The sequence below is a fragment of the Oncorhynchus keta genome, unplaced genomic scaffold (assembly GCF_023373465.1).
Source record: "Oncorhynchus keta strain PuntledgeMale-10-30-2019 unplaced genomic scaffold, Oket_V2 Un_scaffold_14384_pilon_pilon, whole genome shotgun sequence".
In the NCBI taxonomy this organism is placed as follows: domain Eukaryota; kingdom Metazoa; phylum Chordata; class Actinopteri; order Salmoniformes; family Salmonidae; genus Oncorhynchus; species Oncorhynchus keta.
The window spans coordinates 97,635-125,547 of NW_026290787.1; the positions used below are offsets into that span (position 1 = coordinate 97,635).

Here is a 27,913-nt window from a genome sequence, read left to right on the forward strand (position 1 = left end):
TTTAAAAAAGAGAATTAACTCAGTTAACCACATAAACAAGGGAACATAGGAGATGATTCATGCTGTTCCAGTTTCATGGTGTCTGCATCAGTGTAGAAATGTTTTCTACTGTAGTTTATGAGAGAAAGAAGTCATTATCACTGCCAATAAACGGTTGATAGCAAAGGCTACTCTGTTATCAACTGTATCTGAGACCTGACAGTAGTCTCTTCACAGTATGTAAACAATGGCTTAACAGTAAATCGAACGTGTTTGGATAAAAGTCTGAAACAATGTCTTCATTGATGCTATTTTATCCCTCGCAGCAAAAATAGAAAACATCAGTCAATCATTGACTATAAACCAAACTAAAAAAGTAAGGTCATATATTGGTAATAATCATTTGATAAGTTAAATGCATCATACATTTTTGCACATCTTCATTGAAAGCAATTTTCCAACATAATTCTCAATCACAGAAGACTCTTAACAACAGCATCATACACTGAGTTTACCAAACAGTAGGAACACCTTCCTGATGTTGAGTTGCACCTCCACACACTTCTGCCCTCAGAACAGCCTCAACTCGTCAGGGCATGGACTCTACAAGGTGTCGAAAGGGATGCTGGCCCATGTTGACTCCAATGCTGTGTGGTGAACCATTCTTTACCCACAGGAAACCGTTGAGCATGAAAACCCAGCAGCATTGCAGTTCTCGCCTGGCACCTATAACCATACCCCGTTCAAATGTACAGTGGGGCATAAAAGTATTTAGTCAGCCACCAATTATGCAAGGTCTCCCACTTAAAAAGATGAGAGAATGTAATTTTCATCATAGGTACACTTCAACTATGACAGACAAAATGAAAAAAAAAATCCAGAAAATCACGTTGTAGGATTTTTAATTAATTTATTTGCAAATTATGGTGGAAAATATGTATTTGGTCAATAGCAAAAGTTTATCTCAATACTTTTTTATATACCCTTTGTTGGCAATGACAGAGGTCAAACATTTTCTGTAAGTCTTCACAAGGTTTTCACACACTGTTGCTGGTATTTTGGCCCATTCCTCCATGCAGATCTCCTCTAGAGCAGTGATGTTTTGGGGCTGTTGCTGGGCAACACAGACTTTCAACTCCCTCCAAAGATTGTCTATGGGATTGAGATCTGGAGACTGGCTCGGCCACTCCAGGACCGTGAAATGCTTCTTACGAAGCCACTCCTTCATTGCCCGGGCGGTGTGTTTGGGATCATTGTCATGCCAGCCACGTTTCATCTTCAATGCCCTTGCTGATGGAAGGTTTTCACTCAAAATCTCACGATACATGGCCCCATTCATTCTTTCCTTTACACGGATCAGACGTCCTGGTCCCTTTGCAGAAAAACAGCCCCAAAGCATGATTTTTCCACCCCCATGCTTCACAGTAGGTATGGTGTTCTTTGGATGCAACTCAGCATTCTTTGTCCTCCAAACACGACGAGGAGACCTGGGTCAGATGTTTCAGCTTTCTCCTTGCTTGCTTCAGTCCCGTGGCCAGTTGTCAGTATTTGGTCATGCCGCCACCTGCATATGCTTCAGATCGGCTGGTTGTCCACATATCGTGCAGCTGTCTGGGCTGTCTGCCAACCCCCACGTGTGAAGGTTTGTTGGTGTGGGAAAAACATTGTACACAGAGCAAAGCAGAAACTTAATCTGCTGCCCTTCCATGTTCCAGGTGAGTGACCACTCTCTCACGCTCCCCCAGCATGTTCAGCTGCTGTGTTTTTTTTATGGCTATAACCTTGACATGCCTGCTTTCTTCCTCAGCCTTTCATACATCCCTCTGACATGCCTGCTTTCTTCCTCAGCCTTTCATACCTCCCTCTGACATGCCTGCTTTCTTCCTCAGCCTTTCATACCTCCCTCTGACATGCCTGCTTTCTTCCTCAGCCTTTCATACCTCCCTCTGACATGCCTGCTTTCTTCCTCAGCCTTTCATACCTCCCTCTGACAAGCTTGCTTTCCTCCTCAGTGTTTCATACCTCCCTCTGACACGCTTGCTTTCCTCCTCAGTGTTTCATACCTCCCTCCGACACGCTTGCTTTCCTCCTCAGTGTTTCATACCTCCCTGCTTTCTTCCTCAGCCTTTCATCCCTCCCTCTGACATGCCTGCTTTCCTCCTTAGCCTCAGTGTTTCATACCTCCCTCTGACACGCTTGCTTTCTTCAGTGTTTCATACCTCCCTGCTTTCTTCCTCAGCCATTCATATCTCCCTCTGACACGCTTGCTTTCTTCCTCAGTGTTTCATACCTCCCTGCTTTCTTCCTCAGCCATTCATACCTCCCTCTGACACGCTTGCTTTCTTCTTCAGTGTTTCATACCTCCCTGTTTTCTTCCTCAGTGTTTCATACCTTCCTGTTTTCTTCCTCAGTGTTTCATACCTTCCTGTTTTCTTCCTCAGTATTTCATATCTCCCTCTGCACCACATCACTCCTTTGGATCTGCTTTCTTCCAGCTTGACCTGGTTGTGCATCCCAGACTCAGCCTGTCTTGGTTTACCAACCCAACAATGTCAATTTACCAACATGGACATAGCCAAAACATTATTGGGCAATAACACTTTTGATATATATAAATGGTGTGTGTATTACTATAGGCAATAATGGAAGTCTATGAGACATTGACAAAGGTTGAACTTGCTGCCAATCAATCTGTGAGTAACAAGTTGGAAATGAACCCTTTAAGCGGCCGCTCAACTGAGTGGCTGACAACCAACTGTAAATTCAAATAAATATAACTTTTGTTTACCATATTTTGTCATGCCATTTAGTAAAATGATCATGTGGTTTTCATTATTGGACTCCTCTATATTTTTACACAAACATTCAAAGATGGTTAAAAGACATGAACGTGAGCAAAACTGAACCTGATTAATCACACATTTCCAGTACTAATTGTGTATAAAATGGTATATATTGTCACGACTTCCGCCGAGGTCGGTCCCTCTCCTTGTTCGGGCGGCGTTCGGCGGTCGACGTCACTGGTCTTCTAGCCATCGCCGATCCACCTTTCATTTTCCATTTGTTTTGTCTTGTTTTCCCGCACACCTGGTTTGCATTCCCTCATCACTCATATTGCATATAACCCTCTGTTTCCCCCCATGTCTGTGTGTGGAGTTGTTATATGTACATTTATGTGTACTCCAGGCTGGTTTGCGCCGGGTTATTGTAAACCGTGTGTGTATAGTTTTCTGAGTCCCGTGTTTTGTTTGCCTCAATAAAGGGCTCCGTTTGCTAACCATCTGCTCTCCTGCGCCTGACTTCCCTGCAGCCAGTTACACACTCCTTTACATATTACATGACTGTACAATGTTGTTGAACTCAAAAATATCATTTTTAGTATCATAAAATTACTAATATTTGATGTTATTTATTAGAGGAACTCTTGAAAAATATGCTCTACCAGGAGGTTGAGTTGCCCATTAAAGGAATGCTATTTAGACAACGCTAGCTATTATGGAGAAATATTGTTGTGGGATTTTTTTGTCTGTGCAAATATAAATATATTTTCATATTCATATCAGTATTTACAATCTGCCTGTTCAATTTGTTTCACAAATGTTTTCAGGACATGTAATTTTACAGGTATTATGAACATATAAACAGTAAATATGAATGTATATATATATTTGAATACTCATATTGACACATATATCATATTGTATTCATATTTGATATCAGTCATCATTTATCTTGGCCTGTCTTCCATTATAAGTAACTGAAGCAGACATGACGTTAATTAATGTACCATTTTTCAGATGATTTAAAAAGCATATGTAAAATCCAATACATAACTAGTTTAACATAATTGGGCAACTGAACAGGCTGGTTGAGATGTTAGCAATCAAAAACAAATGATTTATGGCCTATATTAAGGATAAATACACATATTTTTCAGAAAAATTATGTGGCAATTAAAGGGTTAATGTGTTGACAGATCAGTGTCCAGCTGTGTGTATGATTCTACCTTTTCTCTGCGCTCGTCTCGCCATAGACTGAACCTCTTGGTGTGAAGTTGGATCTCAACACTAGAGGCAGATTTCAAAGCATCTGCCATCATTTTCTTGACAATTGATGTTCTTGCTGTGAACAGAATGAAAATCTGCAAGCCCTGTGAAGCGAAAGCACAAACACAAAGACATTAACAAGTATTTTCAGGAACACACAAGGACAAACAAAAGGTAGTGTTTCCATAAGGAGCAGCTCAATTTATTTATGTTTAGTTTGTGTCTAATTTTCAAATCACGCCTGGATTCTGTGGTACAATAGACACTAGTATTTCTAGTTTACATTTGAGTCATTTAGTAGACGCTCTTATCCAGAGGGACTTACAGTAGTGAGTGCATACATTTACTACCTGAGTGGTGGTGAGAACACAGAAGGAGATGTTGAGTATGGTGTACATGGTCTGGTTCTGTGGAATGAGCAACAGATAGCCCAGGATCCAGGAGAGACCGAGCACCACAGCCAGAGAGAAGCTACTGAGGAACTTCTTCTTCATCGATGTGTGTCTTGTACTGGGAAACATAACCAACATACTTAGACTGCTGTAATGCTGTGGTATAATAACAGTATGCTTCCATTGACTGAGTGGGTTAGAGCCGTGGTGACCACTACAATTAATGATTTGCTTACTAACGACAATTAATAATAAAGAATAATAATACATTTGATTTATTACAAGCTTTTAATGGAAAGACAAAAAAACATCAATAGGCTCATTAGTAGGCATTTAAATCAAGACATCTTAATGAATACAACGTTGTACTTTGTACTTTAATGTTACCTGGTTAAATGTGGGTTGGTCTTGGTTGTTGTAACTGCAAAACATATCAACACCACTGTGTTGAACATAAGCATGAATGCCACAGGGACCAGGAACCCCCAAAACATTGGCAGCTTGAAGTCAAAGTTCCCCTTTGGATCGAGGGCAGCAAGCCAGCAACTGAGAGGTCAAATGAATGAGTTAGAGAGTGGGACTGTGGGACAGGCAAAACAGAATGCCTGTTATTTGAGTAACATGGTATAAAGTAAACACGAAACCTTTGAACGAAATAGAACATTCTTTTAATAACTTATGTTTGAACTTTTTATATTGCTATTGGCCAATTATTAGCATGCATTACAAACATGCATACGAACATTGAATGGGATAACCTTTTACAGCATGAGTTATAAAATGTTATAAAGCAATTGCCCCACTTTAATTTAAATTGAACCTATTATACAATAACCACTGAAGAGGAAGTAAATTGCAGTACAGCACAGCACAGTACTCAGGTGTAATACTGGTAGTATAGTACAGTAAGGTATAGTATAGAACAGTACAGCACAGTACACAACAGTGCAGTATAATATAGTACAGCATAGTATAGTACAATACAGTACAGAGAAGTAGTACAGTAGTAGTATTGACTCACAATTCCTCCTGCCTGTATCCCAGTGGATCATCCACTCTGTAACTAATTCCTAAGGTGAGGGCCACCACAACTGCAGGCAGTCCTAAAGGAGAGAATGATGTTGTTATTTCCTGGTAGATTTGCATGCAGCCATATACATAGTATATATATACATATATATATACCACACATACATCCTCTAAAGACATTACATCACTATACAAGTTGCTTTTAAGTACTATTCCAGGCATATTAGAGCCTGAAAATATCACCTAGTATTAGTTTTGGTTCAAGGAGCCCAGGGCTAATGTCAGCCAAAGCTTCTGAAACAACAAAATATTGTATTTTTCTCCATGCTGTCCTACCCCATCCAATGGCCACGGTATAGGCTGTGAAGTGTGACGGGCTGGTGGCCAGGCTGTTTCTGATCATCAGGAAGACGTGTGTGGCGAACAGCGTGTTCCAGGTGAACGTCCCCAACAGGAAGTACTGCAGCAGGACTGCCACTGCAGTACAAGGCCCCCTGTCCCGCTCTGTGTGTTTGTCGGACGGGGGGAGAATGTTGTCCTTATGTATTTCAGGTTTGTCCAGCTGTTTATGGGGGTTGTCCACTCCCAACATGAAGAGCAGGGTGAAGATCAGAAGACACATGCAGATGCTCACTAAGAGAACCGTTGGGTTGGTTTTGCGTGTTTTCCTGGGGACAGGAGACAGACAACAATATGTTAGGTAAGTTACAGTATATGTGGATGTGTTGGTTCATTAATAGTGGGTTTTATAATGGTTTCACCTATCAAGTCCTGTTGGATCAGACAAAGGGCTTCTTTACACTGTTGAGAAGCACCGAATATTTTGAATTGGTTCTGGAACCCTGTAGGATCTTACCTGGTTGCGATCTGGAATGTTATTGTTAAACTCAACCCTATGATGGACATGGAGCATCCCAATATGGTGATCCAGTTTAGCGCTTCAGCGTATTTAAAATCCCTCCTGAACGACTGTAGAAAGAAAAGAAAAATACATTTCAACACTAAGTTTCTGTCACAGTCATACTGTATAAAGTCATCACCCTCATCTGACCTGGATATGCTGTGGTAAACCATAGGTCAGCAGTTCCAACACTAGGGGTCACAACCCCATGTGGGGTCGCCTAATGAAAATGGGGTCACAGGAGAATATCCTGCAAAAAATATATATATATATTTAAAAATGAGTGTCTTTGTTTCTCAAAATCACTGTCATGTGGATAACCTTACAAATCAAAATGAAAATTATTCAAATCTAAAACATAAAATTCAACCAGAAAGCGCCCTTAGATCGCCCTTAGATCGCTGCACTTGAATCATTCCCACTTAAGGTGACCACATTTAAAATACAAAAATGCAGGCCAACAGAAGGATTTGCGGGACAGTGTTACCTACCCTGTAACTAACTTCAAAATGATAATTCTTCATGTTTTGCCAGTGAAATGTCCAAACTGTGTCTGATTGCCAATCGTTTGATCTCAATCAGATTCATGAGAATATGCATTTAGATCTTATTGAGTTACTGTTTCATGCACAAATTAGAGCAGATGGTGTTAAACTATATAGCCTTCCTGAATTTTGTGTGCTGTTGAGGTTTGGCTGCATGATCATTTTGGGGGACTATTCAGCTAACTATCCTAAATCTCATGAGGTGGTGTTATAGTAACGTTATAGTAACGTTATAGTAACGTTATACTATGCTATTATATTTGATTCTGTTATGTAGAACACAAAATAATATGTGATCTTCCAAGACATTGATTCAGCTTTTTTATACAATGGATGCTGATTGGTTAAAATTGCCTTCCAGTCGGTGTCTATTCCACAAGTTATCACCAACTAAATCTATGACGTTAAAATGCCTATTTACTCTGTTCCATCTGACTGCGCAATCAACTATCTCATCAGCCCAGCCAGTCAATGTATTAACTTGATCTCCACTATAAAAAGCATCTAGATTTTATCTCACATTTCTTTTATGGTAACATTTTGTTTTCTACATTGTAGATTAAACAGGGAGGCGACGTTTCTCAGCCAGTTGAAATCATGAATCAGCTGACATCATTTTTATGGATATATACCAAGAAATGTCAATTGGTAAAAGGTCAAACAAAACAAAGGGCAGCTAATTTGAAGTCTTTCCAGCTTCAGTTTGAAGTGATTGTGTTAGCTGTGTTGTTGTTGGCTAGCTCCTCTAAACAACAGTGTCCTGACTAGTGAGCACATTTTCTATCCCAGGTGAAATTGCATCCAAATAAATATCACTAGAAAACAGCTTAAACAAATGCAAATGCAGCTACTTTTCTGTTGTTTTGGCTGCAATTTTTGACGTGACTGTAAGTTACTAATACAAGACTAGTAAAGGCCCAATGCACTATTGTTGTGAAAATATGTATTATTATTCTCAAATTTTTCAGCGGGTGCTGCACCCTCAGCACCCTACTTCCCACTGCTATGCTTATATCTTTCAGTCTAATATGGCTATTTACTTACTTTTATAGCTCTTCATCAGAAACTTGTTGAAGTTGTTAAGAGGCCTAAATGTCCTCTCCAAGTTTGCTGGAATTTAGTCCAAAAGATTTTGAGAAATATTGTTTGATGATAGGCTAGGTCTCATCTTGTGCTGAGCAGATTATCAGATCTCAACACTGATTGGAGAAAAGTCTTTGACATCACCATGGCTGTAGGCTAGCACATCCTTATGATATACAGGTATATCATAGCACAACGGGACTGCAAGAGACAGGTTGGAATGTCTGACTGAAATACGGGACAAAGACGGGGGTTTTTCTAAATTGGTGGTGGTGTTTGAATTTGTTGATAAAATGTGGGACGTGATAGTTTGGTTGGTCCAAAATGCAGGACTGTCCCGCACAATCTGGGACATGTGGTCAACCTATTCCCATGGTGAATGGCAAGGCCCACTACTGTATGAAACCATACACTATTTCAGATATATTACCGCAACAATAGATATGGTGAAAACAAGGTGTGGGGAGGCACAGAAACTCACATCAATACCTTTGTCAGATAACACTGTAAAACTAGGAATTGATGCTATAGCTCACAATCAATAGGAAACTGACTGAACCACTAAAAAACTCCTCAGCATTCCTAATGGACATTTGTTGGGAGGGCCAAGGTGCCCATTCATTTACTTTTGTTTGCTACATGTCGGGGATGCTATTCACAAGGACATATTGTTCTGTCTTACAATTCTCGAGCATGAAACAGCACAAAGGATGCTCAGCGTGCTGCGTGACTATACTGACGAAAACAGATTCCATTGGATTGAATGGTGGGCAGAAAAACAGACTTAGTTGACTTTCTGTGTAATGAAAATAAATGTGTCTCACTGCCTATGTAACTGTCATATTAGGGAAACTGAACGAACTGAACGCAAGCATGCAGGAGAAATACAAAAACATTTGAACATTCTGCAGATGAGTGACCGGATCTGTAGATTCAGAGGAAACAATGTCTTACTGGAGAGAAATCCATTTGAGTGTGATTCTGACTTAGTTGACATGCCTGGAAGTGACATTGAAAAGCTGATCGAGCCGCCATATGACCGAATGCTGCAGAAAACACATTTTGGTTCCTGACCCAAAGGGAATAAATACCCAGCCGTCTCCCTCTGAGTACTAAAACTCATGGTACCCCTTGACAGCTCATATTGTGTGAGGCTGGATTTAGTGCACTCCTCTGCATTAAAACCAAATATCGATCCAGGTTGGAAGTGACAGCAGAGATGAGGTGAACACTGGCAACCACACCACCTGATTTTGAGTAGCTCCAAAGCAACACGCATCAAGTATAGTATGTCTCTGATCTCATAGCCCCACATCAAATGAATGTGATGGTGAGTTGAGAAGACAAGCAGAAAGACTGTTAGAATGTTTTGCAATTGACTGCCATAGCTCCAAATAAAAAAGTCAACATTGGCTCTTACTTTTACTAAAAAACATTAATGTGTTATGTTCTGCTAATTACTGATGTCCCCTTTAAGAACGGAGCACCCTTGGTCATGCGCAGTGTTGCTCTATGTTATTCTTGTAAATAAACGTCAGTTATTGCTAAACACGGCTGCTAGAATCTTGACTAGAACCAAAAAATGTGCTTATATTACGGCAGCGCTAGCCTCTATACTGGCTTCTTTTTAATGCTCGGGCTGATTTCAAGGTTTTACTGCTAACCTACAAAGCATTACATGGGCTTGTTTGTCACGTCTGCTGATGTAAAAAGGGCTTTATATATAAATGTGATTGATACTTGTACTAACTAGCTTTAGTAAATGTGAAGCTCCAGTTCACTTCCATGTTTTCAGTCTTTCTTATTATATTCATTAGTAATAAGAGCTAAGACACTACAATGGCCCGCAGAGCCGGAGGTAAAGGGAATAAATAGCATCGAGTTTGATGACACGCAAGAAAAGGAGGCAACTTACATTGAACGTCTGGAACAGTACTTCATTGCAAACAACATTGTACCAGTGCTGTTGAGTTTTATTGGCCCCAAAACATACAGTTTGCTAAGAGATCTGACTGCCTCTCTGAAGCCCTCCAAAAAAACAATCACAGAGATTGTGGAGATATAGCAAAATCACTCCTGATCGCAGAACGTTTTCATTTCCTCAAGAGACACCCCAGAATGAGGGGAGTGTGTTAGTACATATGTTAGCAGAGTTGAAGAAACTGTCTGAGCATTGCCAGTTTGGAGAGAACCTAAATTACACATTAAGGGAAAGATTTGTTTATGGACTGAAACAAGAAACGCATTCAGAAACATTTGCTCACAGAATCAGATCTCACTTTTGCAAAGGCTGTTGAAATTGCTGTAGCTATGGAAATCGCGACCAAAGATGCAATTGAGTTGCATAAATACTGACCTCCTCTGTTGAACAATTCATTGGTAAAATTGCAGTAGCGCAATATCGGTGACACCAGAAATCGAAGGCAAACCCCTCAAAATGGAACTGGATACAGGATCTGCAGTGTCTATAATTTCCACAACTGGCTACAATGAACACTTAAAGGATATCAAGCTGTAGAAAACAAATGTGTTGTTGAAACCCTACTCAGGAGAGACATTGAGCCCAATGGGGGTGTTGCAGGACAGAGTGAATTATGGGGAGCAAACATAGCAGTTACAGCTGTATGTGGAGCCTGGAACTGACCCCCTATTTGTTCGCAGGGAACGGCTGTCTAAAATAAAGCTGAACTGGTGTGACTTGAATATGCTCCACACATACCAGCCTAAAAATAAAGGCACAGACCAAACACTGGAACACTTGCTGAAGAAATACGTCACCATTTTCAGTGATCAGATGGGAACAGTAAAAGGCTTCACAGCCAAACTCGTACTGAGGGATGACGCAACCCAAAATTCTGCAAAGCCAGATCTGTTCCATACTCCCTGAGACCAAAGGTGGAAGCGGAAATGGAAAGCTTGAAAGATACAGGAATCCTGACGAAAGTGGACAGAAGCGAATGGGCCACACCCATTGTTCCTGTATTGTAGCAGGACGCACAGACTACGAGCACCTGGCTAAACTGGAAGAGGTCCTGAGAAGACAAACTTACAGAGGTGTGAGTTCTTCAAAGACAAGATTGTCTTCTGTCGACATGAAATTGACCGGAATGGATTGCACAACACACAGGACAAATATCAATGCAGTGGTACAGGCACCACGACCGCAAAATGTGACTGAAGTGACATCTTTCACTGGACTGATCAATTACTACAGAAGATTCCTCACAAACCTTTCAGCAGTACTCCAGACCCTCTCAATCAGCTCCTGGAAAATAATAGGACATGTCAGTGGACAGCAGTGTGAAACTGTGTTTAAAACGGCTCATCACAGCTGAACATGTCCAGATGCATTGCGACCCCAAACTGCCAGTGAAGTTGGTTTGTGATGCGTCCCCTTATGGCTTAGTGGCCATCCTTCACACACACTGAAAGATGGGTCAGAGAGGCTAGTGGCTTTTGCGTCATGAATGTTGAATGATGCAGAGAAAAACTACTCAAAAATCGACAAAGAAGCACTGTCGATAGTGTGGGGCATCAAGAAATTCCACTCCTATATGGCAAGCGTTTCACAATGGTTACGGATCACCAGCCGTTGATTTTCAGTCAAAAGAAAGGCATTCCGGCAATGACAGCATCCAGATTAGAGCGATCTGCCTTGTTCCTTGCTGGTCATATGTAATGTCACTGAGTTTATGCAGTCATCCCTCCACACAAATGTAGATGGATTACACAGACCGTGCTGTACAAGAGAAAGACACAGGAGTGTGGATGCAGTGAACATTTTTCATACCTCTCAGCTTGAGGCAGTACCTGTCAAATCAAATCAAATTGTATTTGTTGCATGCGGCAAATACAACAGCTTGGGGGTAGAAGCTGTTAAGGAGCCTTTTGGTCCTAGACGTGGCGCTCCGGTACCGCTTGCCATGCGGTAGCAGAGAGAATAGTCTATGACTTGGTGACTGGAGGCTTTGACATTTTTTAGGGCCTTCCTCTAACACAGCCTAGTATATAGGTCCTGGATATCAGGAAGCTTGGCCCCAGTGATGTACCCGGGCCGGATTGACAGATTTACCTCCGTGAACAACTGTGTCATGGCTGGGGTCCGCCCCTATATATAGACCCCAAGGCTGTGACACACGTTCTCTTTCATTTTTTCGGCGGATGTCCGTATGGTTTGAGGTACAACCTTTATGAAGTTCACTTGGTAAGTCACTGGTTAGTGTACTGTAATATCTTGCGTTGAAGTGTACTCATTGGCTGTTTGCAGCCTGGAGCAGCTGTGGCCAGCCTCTCCTCATAAGTGCTCCACTTGCTGCGCGCGGTTGATCAGTATCTTCCGCCCATGGTTTGTTGTACTTGCTTGTGTTTCGTTAGCGTTACACTACGACTCCGTATGCATCCATTAGTGTGGTGGCTCTTGCCAAAAACTGTAATTTACCTTACACAACTTGTCGACTGGCTTGTTCTATGTGTGTGTTGTGAATTGCTTTAACACGCTGCTCCAATACCTGCAGTCTCGCTTAGATGAGGGCTTGGCAGCCTCTACACTGAGAGGATATTTGGCTTCCATATCTGCCTGCCATGTTGGGTGGATGGACAGGCCAGTGGGGCGCCATCCCTTGGTCTCCAGGTTTATGAAGAAGGTTTGTCGCCTGCGTCTAGCTAGGACCCACTCAATGGCGAGCTGGGATCTGGATGTAGTCTTGGCAGCTTTGGCAAAGCCACCATTCAAACTGTTGGAGTTTTCCTCCCTGAAACACCTCTCTATGAAGGTGGCTTTCTTGGTAGCTATTACTTCCATGAAGAGGGTGGGTGAGCACCATGCTCTTTCGGTAAGATCTAAGTGCTACTGGATGGACCTCGGTGGGGTCCCCCCCAACCCTTCATTCCTCCCGAAGGTTCTGTCAGACAGGCATGCGAACATCCCTTTTATCCTGACTGCTTACAACCCCCCGGCAGTGAGGGGAAGTCTGGGCCTCCCTCTGGGCATGCTGTACCCTGTGAGGGCACTGGCTGCCTATGTGGAGCAGACACAGTCAGTGAGAACAACAGACCAGCTCTTTTTCTGCTATGGTGAGAGAGTCCTGAGTGCTGGGCTATCAAAGCAAAGGCTCTCTCATTGGATCATGGACACGACTAAGACAGCATACCTGCCTGGCTGGCAGGCCAGTGCTGGGATCTGTGGGGGCACATTCAACACGAGGTGTGGCTGCGCCCTGGGCTCTACTGAGAGCCGACTGGCACGGCCCCTCACTGATATCTGTGCTGCGGCTAGCTAGGCTTCCTCTTGCTCCTTTGCTAGATACTATCGGATAAATGTGGCACTTCCCTCTGCGGTTGGTTCAGCGGCCTTTGGCATCGCTGGGACCCCTTCCTCATTGACGGACCCAGCATCTCGGTCCCGCGCTGGGACTTCGCCGCTGGCTGACCAGGTCCCTCTAGCACCGACTAAATCTGGTACGGGTAAACCAAAATATTGGAGTGATCCAATATAGTGAAACACAACAAAGGTTACGTATGTGAGCTATATGGATCACTACAATTCTCTACGGTGCTAGAGGCTCCTCAAAAATGATGTAGAGAACGACAGGTGTACACGGGAGTAAATCTGTAAATCCTCACCTCAGATGTGTCCCTCTGCCACGGAGTGACACCAATATATTGGAGTGAACCATATAGCTCACATAACTGTGGTTTCGTATGTAACTTTCAATGTTTGATGTGGGGATTGAGAGTCATCATACCCCAGAAATACAAATATCAGCTTTTGCAGCAACTACATGAAAGGCATGTTGTAATTGTCCAAATAAATCTGCTCACGAGGAGCCACTTCTGGTGGCCCAGGCTGGATCGACAGATAGAAAACATGGCAAAGAACTGTAGCGGATGTTTGGAAACCTTTCACATGCCTGCTCCTACCCCAGTCCACTTATGGGAATGGCCCATTGCAGAGAATTCATGTGGATGCCGTCCCCTTTGAAAAGCACATGTTTCTGGTTATAGTTGATGCCAATTCAAATGGACGGAGATGTTTTGCACTGACTCCTCCACCTCAGCTCAGACTATAGTGTCTCAGAACAACTTTTACACCCTTCGGATTGACTCTTCAGCTAGTAAACTACAAAGCGCAAGCTTTTGTAAGTGATGAGTTTTGAAGATTCATGTCGGCTGGGAGCGCCATCTCCGAATAGTACAGGAAGTGATGGTGCGAGATTACAGGAGAAGGAAATGTACACGCACAAATGGGATCCAGAACTTACCAGGTTCAAGTGAGCCCAGACATAATTTGGCGGCATCACATTAACCAAATGCATTCCACAGAAAACAGCACAACAATCGAGAGAGAACTGGCACATAGAGCACCTGGGAGAGACACACAGGAAACTGTAGAGGACGGTGGGACAGTACAGACACCCCAGGCTGAAAGAAGGGAACGTGTGGATGAAGTTGCTGCTATAGCAGAAACTATTATGGACCAAGCACACACTGCAGATGTGCAGGAGCCTCCAGACAATCCAAGGCGCTACCCAGAACGAAGGCACCAGACAATCCAAGGCGCTACCCAGAACGAAGGCACCAGACAATCCAAGGCGCTACCCAGAACGAAGACACCAGACAATCCAAGGCGCTACCCAGAACGAAGGCACCAGACAATCCAAGGCGCTACCCAGAACGAAGGCACCAGACAATCCAAGGCGCTACCCAGAACGAAGGCACCAGACAATCCAAGGCGCTACCCAGAACGAAGGCACCAGACAATCCAAGGCGCTACCCAGAACGAAGGCACCAGACAATCCAAGGCGCTACCCAGAACGAAGGCACCAGACAATCCAAGGCACTACCCAGAACGAAGGCACCAGACAATCCAAGGCGCTACCCAGAACGAAGGCACCAGACAATCCAAGGCGCTACCCAGAACGAAGGCACCAGACAATCCAAGGCGCTACCCAGAACGAAGGCACCAGACAATCCAAGGCCCTACCCAGAACGAAGGCACCAGACAATCCAAGGCGCTACCCAGAACGAAGACACCAGACAATCCAAGGCGCTACCCAGAACGAAGGCACCAGACAATCCAAGGCGCTACCCAGAACGAAGACACCAGACAGACTGGACTTATAAACAAACAAACACAAACACAAATGAACTGTTCAAGTTCAAATGAAAAGACTACAACAAGTTCTGGGAAATGTATCAGTTGTGGTTTGGTAGAAGTAACTCTGATTGTATAAGAGAAGGAATGTCATGTTCTGTTAATTACTGATGTCTCCTTTAAGAACGGAGCACCGTACTTGTACTAACTAGCTTTAGCAAATGTGAAGCTCCAGTTCACTTCCTTGTATTGGAGACTTTCTTATTATATCCATTAGTAATAAGAGGTAAGACACTACAAAATGGTTGGGTCACAAGAATCTTCAGTTATCAAAATGGGGTCATGTTTCAAAAAAGTCTAGGAACCCCTCCATAGGTCAGAGTGTGGTCAGTAAAAGGGAGATGAAGGCAGCTAGCTTACTCACCATCAGCACAGCAAAGTTAGTGGTGTGATTACAGAAACATCGCAGGCCGTCTTCTGAGTGGTTGACTTTGGAGCAGCCAAAGGTGCTCCAGTCTTTCAACGTGTAGTTCCATGACACACAGGCAAAGTCATAGAGGGAGGTGTTGGGAACAGCCTGAGAAGTAAGAACAGAAACAAACTCACTGAAAATCCTTCAGCAAAAGACATGCATTCACAGTACTCATCTTTTATTTATGTTTTATCTAAGTCAATTGTGAAGACTAACAGGTTTAAGTAAATGTGGTAAAGAAGAAATACCAATTATAATAGATTGTATTATGTACAAGACAACATATGTTCCCTGTAGCGGATAAGCATCAATGGAGAACTTCGATCAGGGGTGTAAAAACATGTGACTTAGATCATGAATAACTTCCCAATACGTTTCCCAGAGAATTTGGACCACTTTGTGTCTATTGATTCCAAGATAAATCTTACTGTGGGCTTGAAGAGCATCTCAACATGTAACCCAGACACTTGTCCCAGGTTAGCAGAGATGACCCTTCTTCTGGTTCCTGAAGAAGCTCTGAAAGCCCTGGACCTGAAGAACCGGTCGTTTTGGTAGAGCACAAAACCAATGGAGTAGTTTGTGTTTTTACTACGTAAAACTGAGTGGAGTGGGAAAGAGGGGAGATTGTTGTTCATATCAGGACTTCATATACATGAGTAGCTTGACCTTGCCTTGAGGGCTTATCTCGATAGTGACTCTAAATCTAAACATTTGGAGACCACAAACAGCAGTTAAGTTCTCTCAGTGAAAGCAGTACAAGGAAATTGAAGCTTGAGTTTATACACTATGTTTGCATACCAACATTGGCTCACCTGGTGGGAATTTCATGACAATCTGGACATCGGTAGAACCTCCTTTGTCAGCTATCAGTTCAGAGGTATTGGTGTTGAGATGAATTCTGTTGGCCACAAAATTACCAGATCTTCCTGGAGAAGGATATTACATTTAAAGCAGAACAATATGGTGTTACTTCTGTACCACAGTAGGTGGGTGGCACATTCATTTGGGAGGACGGGCTCATGGTAACGGCTGAAGCAGAATAAGTGGAATTGTATCAAATACATCCATGTGTTTTATGCCATTCCATTCGCTCCGTTCCAGCCATTAATACAACAAATCAAATCCATACCAAACCTTATTGACCATCAGAGGAAAAACATTTGAAAATTGAGAAGTTTTACCCAGTCAACAGAGATTTAAACTATCACTTTAAATGCCAGTGTGTAGGTTCACTAGCAGTCCTACCCACCAGTCAGAGCAGTAAACTGGATCCCTACTGAGTCACTTGGTACTTGGACAGACTGGACTGCCAGGTTGGGCTGAACCACCAAGGACACATTATTGTGCTGGTCCAGGGAAAACATCTCCAGGGTCTCTGTGAGGCTGGGAGAGAAACACAGAAAAACATTAGTTTACATGCACATGCAGACACACACAGAGGCACACACACACATTCAGTGGGGCAAAAAAAAGTATTTAGTCAGCCACCAATTGTGCAAGTTCACCCACTTAAAAAGATGAGAGAGGCCTGTAAATCTAATTTTGTCTGTCATAGTTGAAGTGTACCTATGATGAAAATTACAGGCCTCTCTCATCTTTTTAAGTGGGAGAACTTGCACAATTGGTGGCTGACTAAATACTTTTTTGCCCCACTGTATACTCCAACATATGTAGAAATACACACCGTTCACGCTCACACACACACACAGACAAACACACACACTCCAGTACTTTTGGACAGCGTCTCTCTCCTGTGTACTCTCCTCACTGGCATTGAGCAGCTGACTGATGGTAGTTACAGCTGCCACTGCGATGTCCTGCAACATAATCAAAACCAGGGGATGACCCTCAAGTGTTCAAATCACTGCAGTAACAACCTCACGTTTCTCTCCAGAACATGTCATGGTTCACGACTTGATTTCAAAACATGTTATACCTCTGTGATATTTGCAGACAGAAGCAGTGTGTTAGCGATCTGAGCTGCTGTGGTGATGTTGTCAGCTGACAGCCGCTCTGGTTGAGAGGTCAGGATCTGAGTACTGAAGGCCAACTGTAGTAAATCACCTGAACTGCTGGAGATCTGAACAGGGAGAGACAAGGATTTTTATTTATTATATTTTAGTAATGTTTTTCAACAGAACATTGTATAAGTTGCAGCAACATGCTGAACTGTGAGTACATTTGGATATTAAATTGCCAGTACTAAATAAACTCAGCAAAAAAAGAAACATCCTCTCACTGTCAACTGCGTTTATTTTCAGTAAACTTAACATGTGTAAATATTTGTATGAACATAACAAGATTCATCAACTGAGACATGTGACTAACAGAAATTGAATAATGTGTCCCTAGACAAAGGGGATGTCAAAATCAAAAGCAACAGTCAGTATCTGGTGTGGCAACCAGCTGCATTAAGTACTGAAGTGCATCTCCTCCTCATGGACTTGCTGTGAGATGTTACCCCAGTCTTCCACCAAGGCACCTGCAATTTCCCGAACATTTCTGGGGGGAATGGCCCTAGCCCTCACCCTCCAATCTAATAGGCCCCAGACGTGCTCAATGGGATTGAGATCCGAGCTCTTCGCTGGTCATGGCAGAACACTGACATTCCTTTCTTGCAGGAAATCCCTCACAGAACGAGCAGTATGGCTGGTGGCATTGTCATGCTGGAGAGTCATGTCAGGATGAGCCTGCAGGAAGGGTACCACATGTGGGAGGAGGATGTCTTCCCTGTAACGCACAGCATTGAGATTGCCTGCAATGACAACAAGCTCTGTCCGATGATGCTGTGACACACCGCCCCAGACCATGATGGACCCTCCACCTCCAAATCGATCCCACTCCAGAGTACAGGCCTCGGTGTAACGCTCATTCCTTCGACGATAAACGCAAATCCCACCATCACCCCTGGTGAGACAAAACCGCGACTCGTCAGTGAAGAACACTTTTTGCCAGTCCTGTATGGTCCAGCGACGGTGGGTTTGTGCCTATAGGCGACGTTGTTGCCGGTGATGCCTTACAACAGGCCTACAAGCCCTCAGTCCAGCCTCTCTCAGCCTATTGCGGACAGTCTGAGCACTGTTGGAGGGATTGTGCATTCCTGGTGTAACTCGGGCAGTTGTTGTTGACATCCTGTACCTGTCCCGCAGGTGTGATGTTCGGATATACCGATCCTGTGCAGGTGTTGTTACACGTGGTCTGCCATTGCGAGGACGATCAGCTGTCCGTCCTGTCTCCCTGTAGCGCTGTCTTAGGTGTCTCACAGTACAGACATTGCAATTTATTGCCCTGGCCACATCTGCAGGTCTCATGCCTCCTTGCAGCATGCCTAAGGCACGTTCACGCAGATGAGCAGGGACCCTGGGCATCTTTCTTTTGTTTTTTTTCAGAATCAGTAGAAAGGCCTCTTTAGTGTCCTAAGTTTTTATAACTGTGACCTTAATTTCCTACTGTCTGTAAGCTGTTAGTGTCTTAACGACCATTCCACAGGTGCTGTTCATTAATTGTTTATGGTTCACTGAACAAGCATGGAAACAGTGTTTTAAACCCTTTACAATGAAGATCTGTGAAGTTATTTGGATTTTCACGAATTATCTTTGGAAGACAGGATCCTGAAAAAGGGACGTTTCTTTTTTTGCTGAGTTCATGTGGCTCAGTTGGTAGAGAATGGCACTTGCAATGACAGGGTTGTGGGTTCGATTCCCACAGGGGACAAGTATGAAAATGTAAGCACTCACTCTGGATAAGAGCGTCTACTAAATGTAAAAATAAAATGTTACGTAAAACACAAGAAATAAAAAAATGGAATGTTCCTCATCAACTGTTAAGCAGAATAAAGGAACAGAATACATGATCTGAAGGTAAAAGCCAGTTGTTACTGATCTTCAAACTGTAAGATCCACTCCTCATAATGATGACTGTAACTGATACAAAGAAAGAATAACGCTAAATCAAGACTTCAATCAGGATAATAAAAAATATGCATATTGACTTACATTTCCTTGAATGTCACTGAGGGTTAATTCACACTGCAGTTCATGAGGAGGACCAAACATCAGAGAGCCAGTGTCATTCAAACATCTTGCTGAGGCTTTTGGTAAACCAGCTGGAGGAACCAAGATGAACAGATACTCAAGGCTTTGTGTTACCTAATACAACATTAATTAGGACTGTAACAGACAAATACATTTTTCTCATTTTAGGTGAATAAAGGTAATACCACTGGTTGTATTCTCATCACACAACTCTTCTGAATAAGCAGACCAGCCAACCGTTGTTCTTGGGTAGGAGAAATCACCAATGATGGTGGAATTGCAGAAATACCCTATAGAAGTAAAATGCATTTCAACATGGAGCAAATGTAAACATGAAATATACATTGTAGTGGTGTGTACTGTGAATGTGAGATCCAGGGTTAGGTATAGTAGTGTAGTGGTGTGTACTGTGAATGTGAGATCCAGGGTTAGGTATAGTAGTGTAGTGGTGTGTACTGTGAATGTGAGATCCAGGGTTAGGTATAGTAGTGTAGTGGTGTGTACTGTGAATGTGAGATCCAGGGTTAGGTATAGTAGTGTAGTGGTGTGTACTGTGAATGTGAGATCCAGGGTTAGGTATAGTAGTGTAGTGGTGTGTACTGTGAATGTGATATCCAGGGTTAGGTATAGTAGTGTAGTGGTGTGTACTGTGAATGTGAGATCCAGGGTTAGGTATAGTAGTGTAGTGGTGTGTACTGTGAATTTGAAATCCAGGGTAAGCTATAGTATTGTAATGGAGTGTACTGTGAATGTGAGATCCAGGGTTAGGTATAGTAGTGTAGTGGTGTGTACTGTGAATGTGAGATCCAGGGTTAGGTATAGTAGTGTAGTGGTGTGTACTGTGAATGTGATATCCAGGGTTAGGTATAGTAGTGTAGTGGTGTGTACTGTGAATGTGATATCCAGGGTTAGGTATAGTATTGTAATGGTGTGTACTGTAAATAGTAGATCCAGGGTTAGGTATAGTAGTGTAGTATTGTGGAGGAGTCTGAATGGTAGACCCAGGGTTAGGTATAGTAGTGTAGTATTATGGAGTGGAGTCTGAATGGTAGACCCAGGGTTAGGTATAGTAGTGTAGTATTGTGGAGGAGTCTGAATTGTAGATCCAGGGTTAGGTATAGTAGTGTAGTATTGTGGAGTGGAGTCTGAACGGTAGATCCAGGGTTAGGTATAGTAGTGTAGTATTGTGGAGGAGTCTGAATGGTAGATCCAGGGATAGGTATAGTAGTGTAGTATTGTGGAGGAGTCTGAATGGTAGATCCAGGGTTAGGTATAGTAGTGTAGTATTGTGGAGGAGTCTGAATGGTAGATCCAGGGTTAGGTATAGTAGTGTAGTATTGTGGAGGAGTCTGAATGGTAGACCCAGGGTTAGGTATAGTAGTGTAGTATTATGGAGTGGAGTCTGAATGGTAGACCCAGGGTTAGGTATAGTAGTGTAGTATTGTGGAGGAGTCTGAATTGTAGATCCAGGGTTAGGTATAGTAGTGTAGTATTGTGGAGTGGAGTCTGAACGGTAGATCCAGGGTTAGGTATAGTAGTGTAGTATTGTGGAGGAGTCTGAATGGTAGATCCAGGGATAGGTATAGTAGTGTAGTATTGTGGAGGAGTCTGAATGGTAGATCCAGGGTTAGGTATAGTAGTGTAGTATTGTGGAGGAGTCTGAATGGTAGATCGAGGGTTAGGTATAGTGTGCGTGTGTGGATGTACCCTCTGAACAGGTCTCTCCAGTCCACTCATCAGGACAGATACAGACTCCACTCTGCAGCTCACCACCGTTGAAACAGTCCAGATGAGGGATTGTGGTGGTAGAGGTGGTGGTGGAGACGGTAGTGGTAGAGGTGGTGTTAGACATGGTGGTGGAGTTGGTGGTGGAAGTGGTGTTAGACGTGGTGGGAGAGGTGGTGTTAGACATGGTGGGAGAGGTGGTGGTGGAGGTGGTGTTAGACGTGGTGGGAGAGGTGGTAGGAGAGGTGGTGGTGGTGTTAGAGATGGTAGGATAGGTGTTGGTAAAGGTTGTGGAAAAGGTGTTGGTGGTGTTGGTAGAGATGGTGGGGAGACTGATACTGGTGATAGGGATAGAGGTAGGGTAACCAGTAGTTGGAAGACCAGTAGTATTTATGTAACCAGTAGCTGGAGGATCAGTAGTAGTTAGGTAACCAGTAGTTGGATGACCAGTAGTAGCTGCAGAGTATTCAGTAGTTGGAGTGTCGGTAGTTGGAGTGTCAGTAGTTAGATTATCAGTATTTGGCGTGTCGGTAGTTGAACTGTTAGTAGTTAGATTATCAGTAGTTGGCGTGTCGGTAGTTGGACTGTCGGTAGTTGGAGTGTCAGTAGTTGGAATGTCATTAGTTGGAGGGGCACTAGTTGGAGTGTCAGGGGTTATAGGGGCAGTAGTGGTTGGAGGGTCAGGGGTTATAGGAGCAGTAGTAGTTGGAGTGTCAGGGGTTATAGGGGCAGTAGTGGTTGGAGGGTCAGGGGTTATAGGAGCAGTAGTAGTTGGAGTGTCAGGGGTTATAGGGGCAGTAGTGGTTGGAGGGTCAGGGGTTATAGGAGCAGTAGTAGTTGGAGGGTCAGGGGTTATAGGAGCAGTAGTGGTTGGAGGGTCAGGGGTTATAGGAGCAGTAGTAGTTGGAGGGTCAGAGGTTATAGGAGCAGTAGTAGTTGGAGGGTCAGGGGTTATAGGAGCAGTAGTAGTTGGAGGGTCAGGGGTTATAGGAGCAGTAGTAGTTGGAGGGTCAGAGGTTATAGGAGCAGTAGTAGTTGGAGGGTCAGGGGTTATAGGAGCAGTAGTAGTTGGAGGGTCAGGGGTTATAGGGGCAGTAGTAGTTGGAGGGTCAGGGGTTATAGGAGCAGTAGTAGTTGGAGGGTCAGAGGTTATAGGAGCAGTAGTAGTTGGAGGGTCAGGGGTTATAGGAGCAGTAGTAGTTGGAGGGTCAGGGGTTATAGGAGCAGTAGTAGTTGGAGGGTCAGGGGTTATAGGAGCAGTAGTAGTTGGAGGGTCAGAGGTTATAGGAGCAGTAGTAGTTGGAGGGTCAGGGGTTATAGGGGCAGTAGTGGTTGGAGGGTCAGGGGTTATAGGAGCAGTAGTAGTTGGAGGGTCAGAGGTTATAGGAGCAGTAGTAGTTGGAGGGTCAGGGGTTATAGGAGCAGTAGTAGTTGGAGGGTCAGAGGTTATAGGAGCAGTAGTAGTTGGAGTGTCAGGGGTTATAGGAGCAGTAGTAGTTGGAGGGTCAGAGGTTATAGGAGCAGTAGTAGTTGGAGGGTCAGGGGTTATAGGAGCAGTAGTAGTTGGAGGGTCAGAGGTTATAGGAGCAGTAGTAGTTGGAGTGTCAGGGGTTATAGGGGCAGTAGTGGTTGGAGGGTCAGGGGTTATAGGGGCAGTAGTAGTTGGAGGGTCAGGGGTTATAGGAGCAGTAGTAGTTGAGGTAGTTGTGTCAATGGTGGTTGGAATGTCAGATGATGTGGTGAGATTCCCCTGTGATAAAGAGACTTTAAAAAAGAGAATTAACTCAGTTAACCACATAAACAAGGGAACATAGTGTCAGTTGCTATAAATATAGGAGATGATTCATGCTGTTCCAGTTTCATTGTGTCTGCATCAGTGTAGAAATGTTTTCTACTGTAGTTTAAGATAGAAAGAAGTCATTATCAGTGCCAATAAACGGCTGATAGCAAAGGCTACTCTGTTATCAACTGTATCTGAGACCTGACAGTAGTCTATTCACAGTATGTAAACAATGTCTTAACAGTAAAATCTGAAACAATGTCTTCACTGATGTTACTGTATCCCTTGCAGCAAACAGAGAAAACATCAATCAATCATTGCCTATAAATCAAACTTTAAAATGAAATAAACCACACTGTAAAAACAGTGAGGTTATATATGGGTAATAATCAATTGATAAGTTAAATGCATCATACATTTTTGCACATCTTCATTGAAAGCAATTTTCCAACATAATTCTCAATCACAGAAGACTCTTAACAACAGCATCATACACTGAGTTTACCAAACAGTAGGAACACCTTCCTGATGTTGAATTGCACCTCCACACACTTCTGCCCTCAGAACAGCCTCAACTCGTCAGGGCATGGACTCTACAAGGTGTCGAAAGAGATGCTGTCCCATTTTGACTCCAATGCTTCCCACAGCTATGTTAAGTTGGCTGGATGTCCTTTGGGTGGTGAACCATTCTTGATACACACAAGAAACTGTTGAGCATGAAAAACCCAGCAGCGTTGCAGTTCTTGAACAAAAACGGTGGGCCTGGCACCTATTCCCATACCTGTTCAAAGGCACTTAAATCTTTTGTCTTGCCCATTCACCCACTGAATGGAACACATACACAATCCATTTCTCAATTATCTCAAGGCTTAAAAATCCTTCTTTAAACTGTCCCCCCTTCATCTAAATTGATTAAAATAAATTTAACAAGTGACATTAATAAAGCATCATAGCTTTCACCTGGAATAACCTGGCCAGTCTATGTCATGGAAAGAGCAGGTGATCTTAATGTTTTGTACAGTCAGTGTAGTCTGAACATCTTAAATCACCCTGAATGAATCAAATATATAGCAAGTCTTACCTGTAGCAAAGACAGCTATAACCCATAGCTCCTTCATCTCTGCTGTTTCCAGTCATCCAGTGTCAGCAGACTGCACATTATTAGGACGTCTGTTGGTCTTATGCTGCGGGCTCTCCACCTGTCACAGAGACTGTAGTAACGTTCAGGTACCAATTAATGATTTACTATTGAAATTAAGGGGGCAGTACTGTACAGGATCAGTAAAGACACACACAAATAAGTCAGCTATGTTACAGGATGAATAAAATGGACCAGTCAACCAATAGCATAACCCTTTTCTATGCAAAACATTCTTGGTTGCAGCAGGGAAGGTACAGTTCATGTTTTGGTAAACAGAACAACTTTTTTTCCACTAGAGCAGGTGTAATTAGATCTCCAGATTAGAGTTGAAGAATTAAACAGAGTAATGGAAGTGTCTTGGAGGTCTGGATTAGAATGTGAGGACACTAGAAGGTATACTTCTTTAGAACAGGGTTTCCCAAACTCAGTCCTGGGGCCCTCCTGGGTGCAGGTTTTGTTTTTCGCCCTAGCACTACACAGTTGTCACGCCTTGGTCATAGTATTTTGTGTTTTCGTTATATTTTTGGTCAGGCCAGGGTGTGACATGGGTTTATTTTGTTGTTTTCGTATTGGGGTTATGTAGGCATTGGGATTGCTGCTGAGTAGGGGTGTAGCATAGGTTTGGCTGCCTGAGGCGGTTCTCAATCAGAGTCAGGTGATTCTCGTTGTCTCTGATTGGGAACCATATTTAGGTAGCCGGGGTTTCACTGTGTATTTTGTGGGTGATTGTTCCTGTCTCTGTGTAGTTGTTCACCAGACAGGCTGTATAGGTTTTCACGTTCCGTTTGTTGTTTTTTGTTTATTTAAGTTATTTCATGTATCGCGATCCTTCATTAAAGAACATGAGTAACCACCACGCTGCATTTTGGTCCGACTCTCCTTCAACAGACGAACGCCGTTACAGAATCACCCACCACACACGGACCAAGCGGCGTGGTAACAGGCAGCGACAGCAGGAGCAGCGAAGGGAGGACGTTATGGACAGCAGAAGTATGGAGTATACGACGTGGGAGGAAATAGACAGGTGGGCGGTCGACCCAGAGAGAGTGCCAGAGCCCGCCTGGGATTCGCTGGAGCAGTGCGAAGAGGGCTATAGGAGAATGGAGTCGAAGAGAAAGACACGGCGGCGCAGATAGAAACCCGAAAGTCAGCCCCAAAAATGTATTGGGGGAGGGCTCAGGGAGAGAGTGGCAGAGTCAGGAGTCAGACCTGAGCCAACTCTCCCTGTTAATCGTGAGGAGCAGCGTTCAAAGGACTTCTGGACTTGGGAGGAGATATTGGACGGAAAAGGACCCTGGGCTCAGCCTGGAGAATATCGCCGTCCCAAGGAAGAACTGGAGGCGGAAAAAAGTGGAGAGGCGCTGGTATGAGGAGGCAGCACGGCGACGCGGATGGAAGCCTGAGAGTCAGCCCCAAAAATGTATTGGGGGGGGGGGCCTTACAAGGAGTATGGCTATGCCAGGTAGGAGACCTGCGCAAACTCCCTGTGCTTACCGGGGGTCTAGAGAGACCGGGCAGGCACCATGTTATGCTATGGAGCGCACAGTGTTTCCAGTGAGGGTGCATAGCCCGGTGCGGTTTATACCAGCTCTTCCTATTGGCCGGGCAAGAGTGGGCATCGAGCCAGGTAAGGTTGGGCAGGCTCGGTGCTCAAGAGCTCCAGTGTGCCTGCACGGTCCGGTCCATCCAGAGCCACCTCCACACACCAGTCCTCCGGTAGCAGCTCCCCGCACCAGGCTTCCTGTGCGTGTCCTCGATCCAGTACCACCAGTTCCAGCACCACGCACCAGGCCTTCAGTGCGCCTCGCCTGTTCAGCGCAGCCAGCGTTTTCCTCCTCTCCTGCGCTGTCGGAGTCTCACGCCTGTTCAGCGCTTCCAGAGCCTTCCTCCTCTACAGCGCTGCCGGAGCCTCCTGCCTGTTCAACGCAGCCAGAGATGCCAGTCTGCATGAAGCAGCCAGAGCTGCCAGTCTACATGGAGCAGCCAGAGCTGCCAGCCTGCATGGAGCAGCCAGAGCTGCCAGACTGCATGGAGCAGCCAGAGCTGTCAGTCTGTATGGAGCAGCCAGAGCTGTCAGTCTGCATGAAGCAGCCAGAGCTGTCAGTCTGCATGGAGCAGCCTGAGCTGTCAGTCTGCATGGAGCAGCCAGAGCTGCCAGTCTGCATGGAGCAGCCAGGGCTGTCAGTCTGCATGGAGCAGCCAGAGCTGTCAGTCTGCATGGAGCAGCCAGAGCTGCCAATCTGCATGGAGCAGCCAGAGCTGCCAATCTGCATGGAGCAGCCAGAGCTGCCAGTCTACATGGAGCAGCCAGAGCAGCTAGATCAGTCAGCCAGCCAGGATCTACCGGAGCCAACTACCTGCCTGAGCTTCATCTCAGTACTGGGCTTCCTCTCAGTCCCGGGCTTCCCCTCAGTCCCGAGCTTCCCCTCAGTCCCAAGCTTCCCCTCAGTCACGAGCTGCCCCTCTGTCCAGTGGGGTTCTGGGTGAGGACTATTAGGCCATGGTCGGCGGCGAAGGTGGATTATCCCAGGACGCGAAGGGGAGGAACTATGACATTAATGGAGTGGTGTCCACGTCCCGAGCCGGGGCCGCCACCATGGACAGACGCCCACCCGGACCCTCCCTATGGTTTTGAGGTGCGTCCGGGAGTCCGCACCTTAGGGGGTGGGGGGGGTTCTGTCACGCCTTGGTCATAGTATTTTGTGTTTTCGTTATATATTTGGTCAGGCCAGGGTGTGACATGGGTTTATTTTGTTGTGTTTCGTATTGGGGTTTTGTAGGCATTGGGATTGTGGCTGAGTAGGGTTGTAGCATAGGTTTGGCTGCCTGAGGAGGTTCTCAATCAGAGTCAGGTGATTCTCGTTGTCTCTGATTGGGAACCATATTTAGGTAGCCGGGGTTTCACTGTGTATTTTGTGGGTGATTGTTCCTGTCTCTGTGTAGTTGTTCACCAGACAGGCTGTATAGGTTTTCACGTTCCGTTTGTTGTTTTTTGTTTATTTAAGTTATTTCATGTATCGCGATCCTTCATTAAAGAACATGAGTGACCACCACGCTGCATTTTGGTCCGACTCTCCTTCAACAGACGAACGCCGTTACAGAATCACCCAAATACTTATTTTCCACCATAATTTGCAAATAAATTCATTAAAAATCCTACAATGTGATTTTCTGGATTTTTTTTTTCATTTTGTCTGTCATAGTTGAAGTGTACCTATGATCAAAATTATAGGCCTCTCTCATCTTTTTAAGTGGGAGAACTTGCACAATTAGTGGTTGACTAAATACTTTTTTGCCTCACTGTATATACATATACACACAGTACCAGTCAAATAAACATATATACTGTATATAGACAGATAATTAATTTAGCCTATAGACCAGGCTAAAAAACTACAAACTACACTATAAACACCAGGCTAAAAACTACAGACTACACTATAAACACCAAGCAAAAAACTACAGACTGCACTATAAAGACCAGGCTAAAAACTACAGACTACACAATAACCACCAGACTAAAAAACTACAGACTACACTATAAACACCAGGCTAAAAACTACAGACTACACTATAAACACTAGGCTAAAAACTATAGACGGCACTATAAACACCAGGCTAAAAACTACAGACTACACTATAAACACCAAGATAAAAAGTACAGACTGCACTATAAACTAAGACTAAGGAGAT

The 27,913-nt window shown here is 44.0% G+C and overlaps 1 protein-coding gene across 3 annotated transcripts; it reads right to left on the bottom strand.

The window, feature by feature from the left end:
* Positions 1 to 277: 277 nt before the first annotated feature.
* LOC118370018 (adhesion G-protein coupled receptor G7-like) lies at positions 278 to 22,571 on the bottom strand. 3 transcript variants are annotated; one of them, XR_008127735.1, is made up of 17 exons: positions 21,282 to 22,571; positions 19,760 to 19,864; positions 19,536 to 19,645; positions 17,477 to 17,620; positions 17,272 to 17,357; positions 16,790 to 16,923; positions 16,353 to 16,466; positions 15,969 to 16,138; positions 15,493 to 15,645; positions 6,303 to 6,415; positions 5,783 to 6,114; positions 5,439 to 5,520; positions 4,805 to 4,963; positions 4,376 to 4,535; positions 2,401 to 4,129; positions 2,161 to 2,370; positions 278 to 2,042 (listed from the first exon to the last, which is right to left on the bottom strand). XR_008127735.1 is itself a non-coding variant. In XM_052513948.1 (16 exons), exons 1-16 carry the CDS (start codon positions 21,484 to 21,486, stop codon positions 646 to 648), a joined length of 2,271 nt encoding a protein of 756 aa, XP_052369908.1. In that variant the 5' UTR covers positions 21,487 to 22,571; the 3' UTR covers positions 278 to 645. The 3 variants fall into 3 exon arrangements, 1 of the variants encoding a protein (XP_052369908.1); XR_008127736.1 differs by having other exon boundaries at positions 278 to 2,083; XM_052513948.1 differs by lacking the exon at positions 2,161 to 2,370 and having other exon boundaries at positions 278 to 705; positions 3,986 to 4,129.
* Positions 22,572 to 27,913: the final 5,342 nt, after the last annotated feature.

Coding starts and splice junctions, on each gene's coding strand:
- LOC118370018 (XM_052513948.1), bottom strand. CDS start 21,486: ATGTCTAACACCACCTCTCCCACCACGTCTAACACCACTTCCACCACC. Junction 17,621..19,535: donor TCAGTGACATTCAAGGAAAT/GTAAGTCAATAT, acceptor CTCCCTGTTCAG/ATCTCCAGCAGTTCAGGTGA. Junction 16,924..17,271: donor GAGAGAGACGCTGTCCAAAA/GTACTGGAGTGT, acceptor TTTCTCTCCCAG/CCTCACAGAGACCCTGGAGA.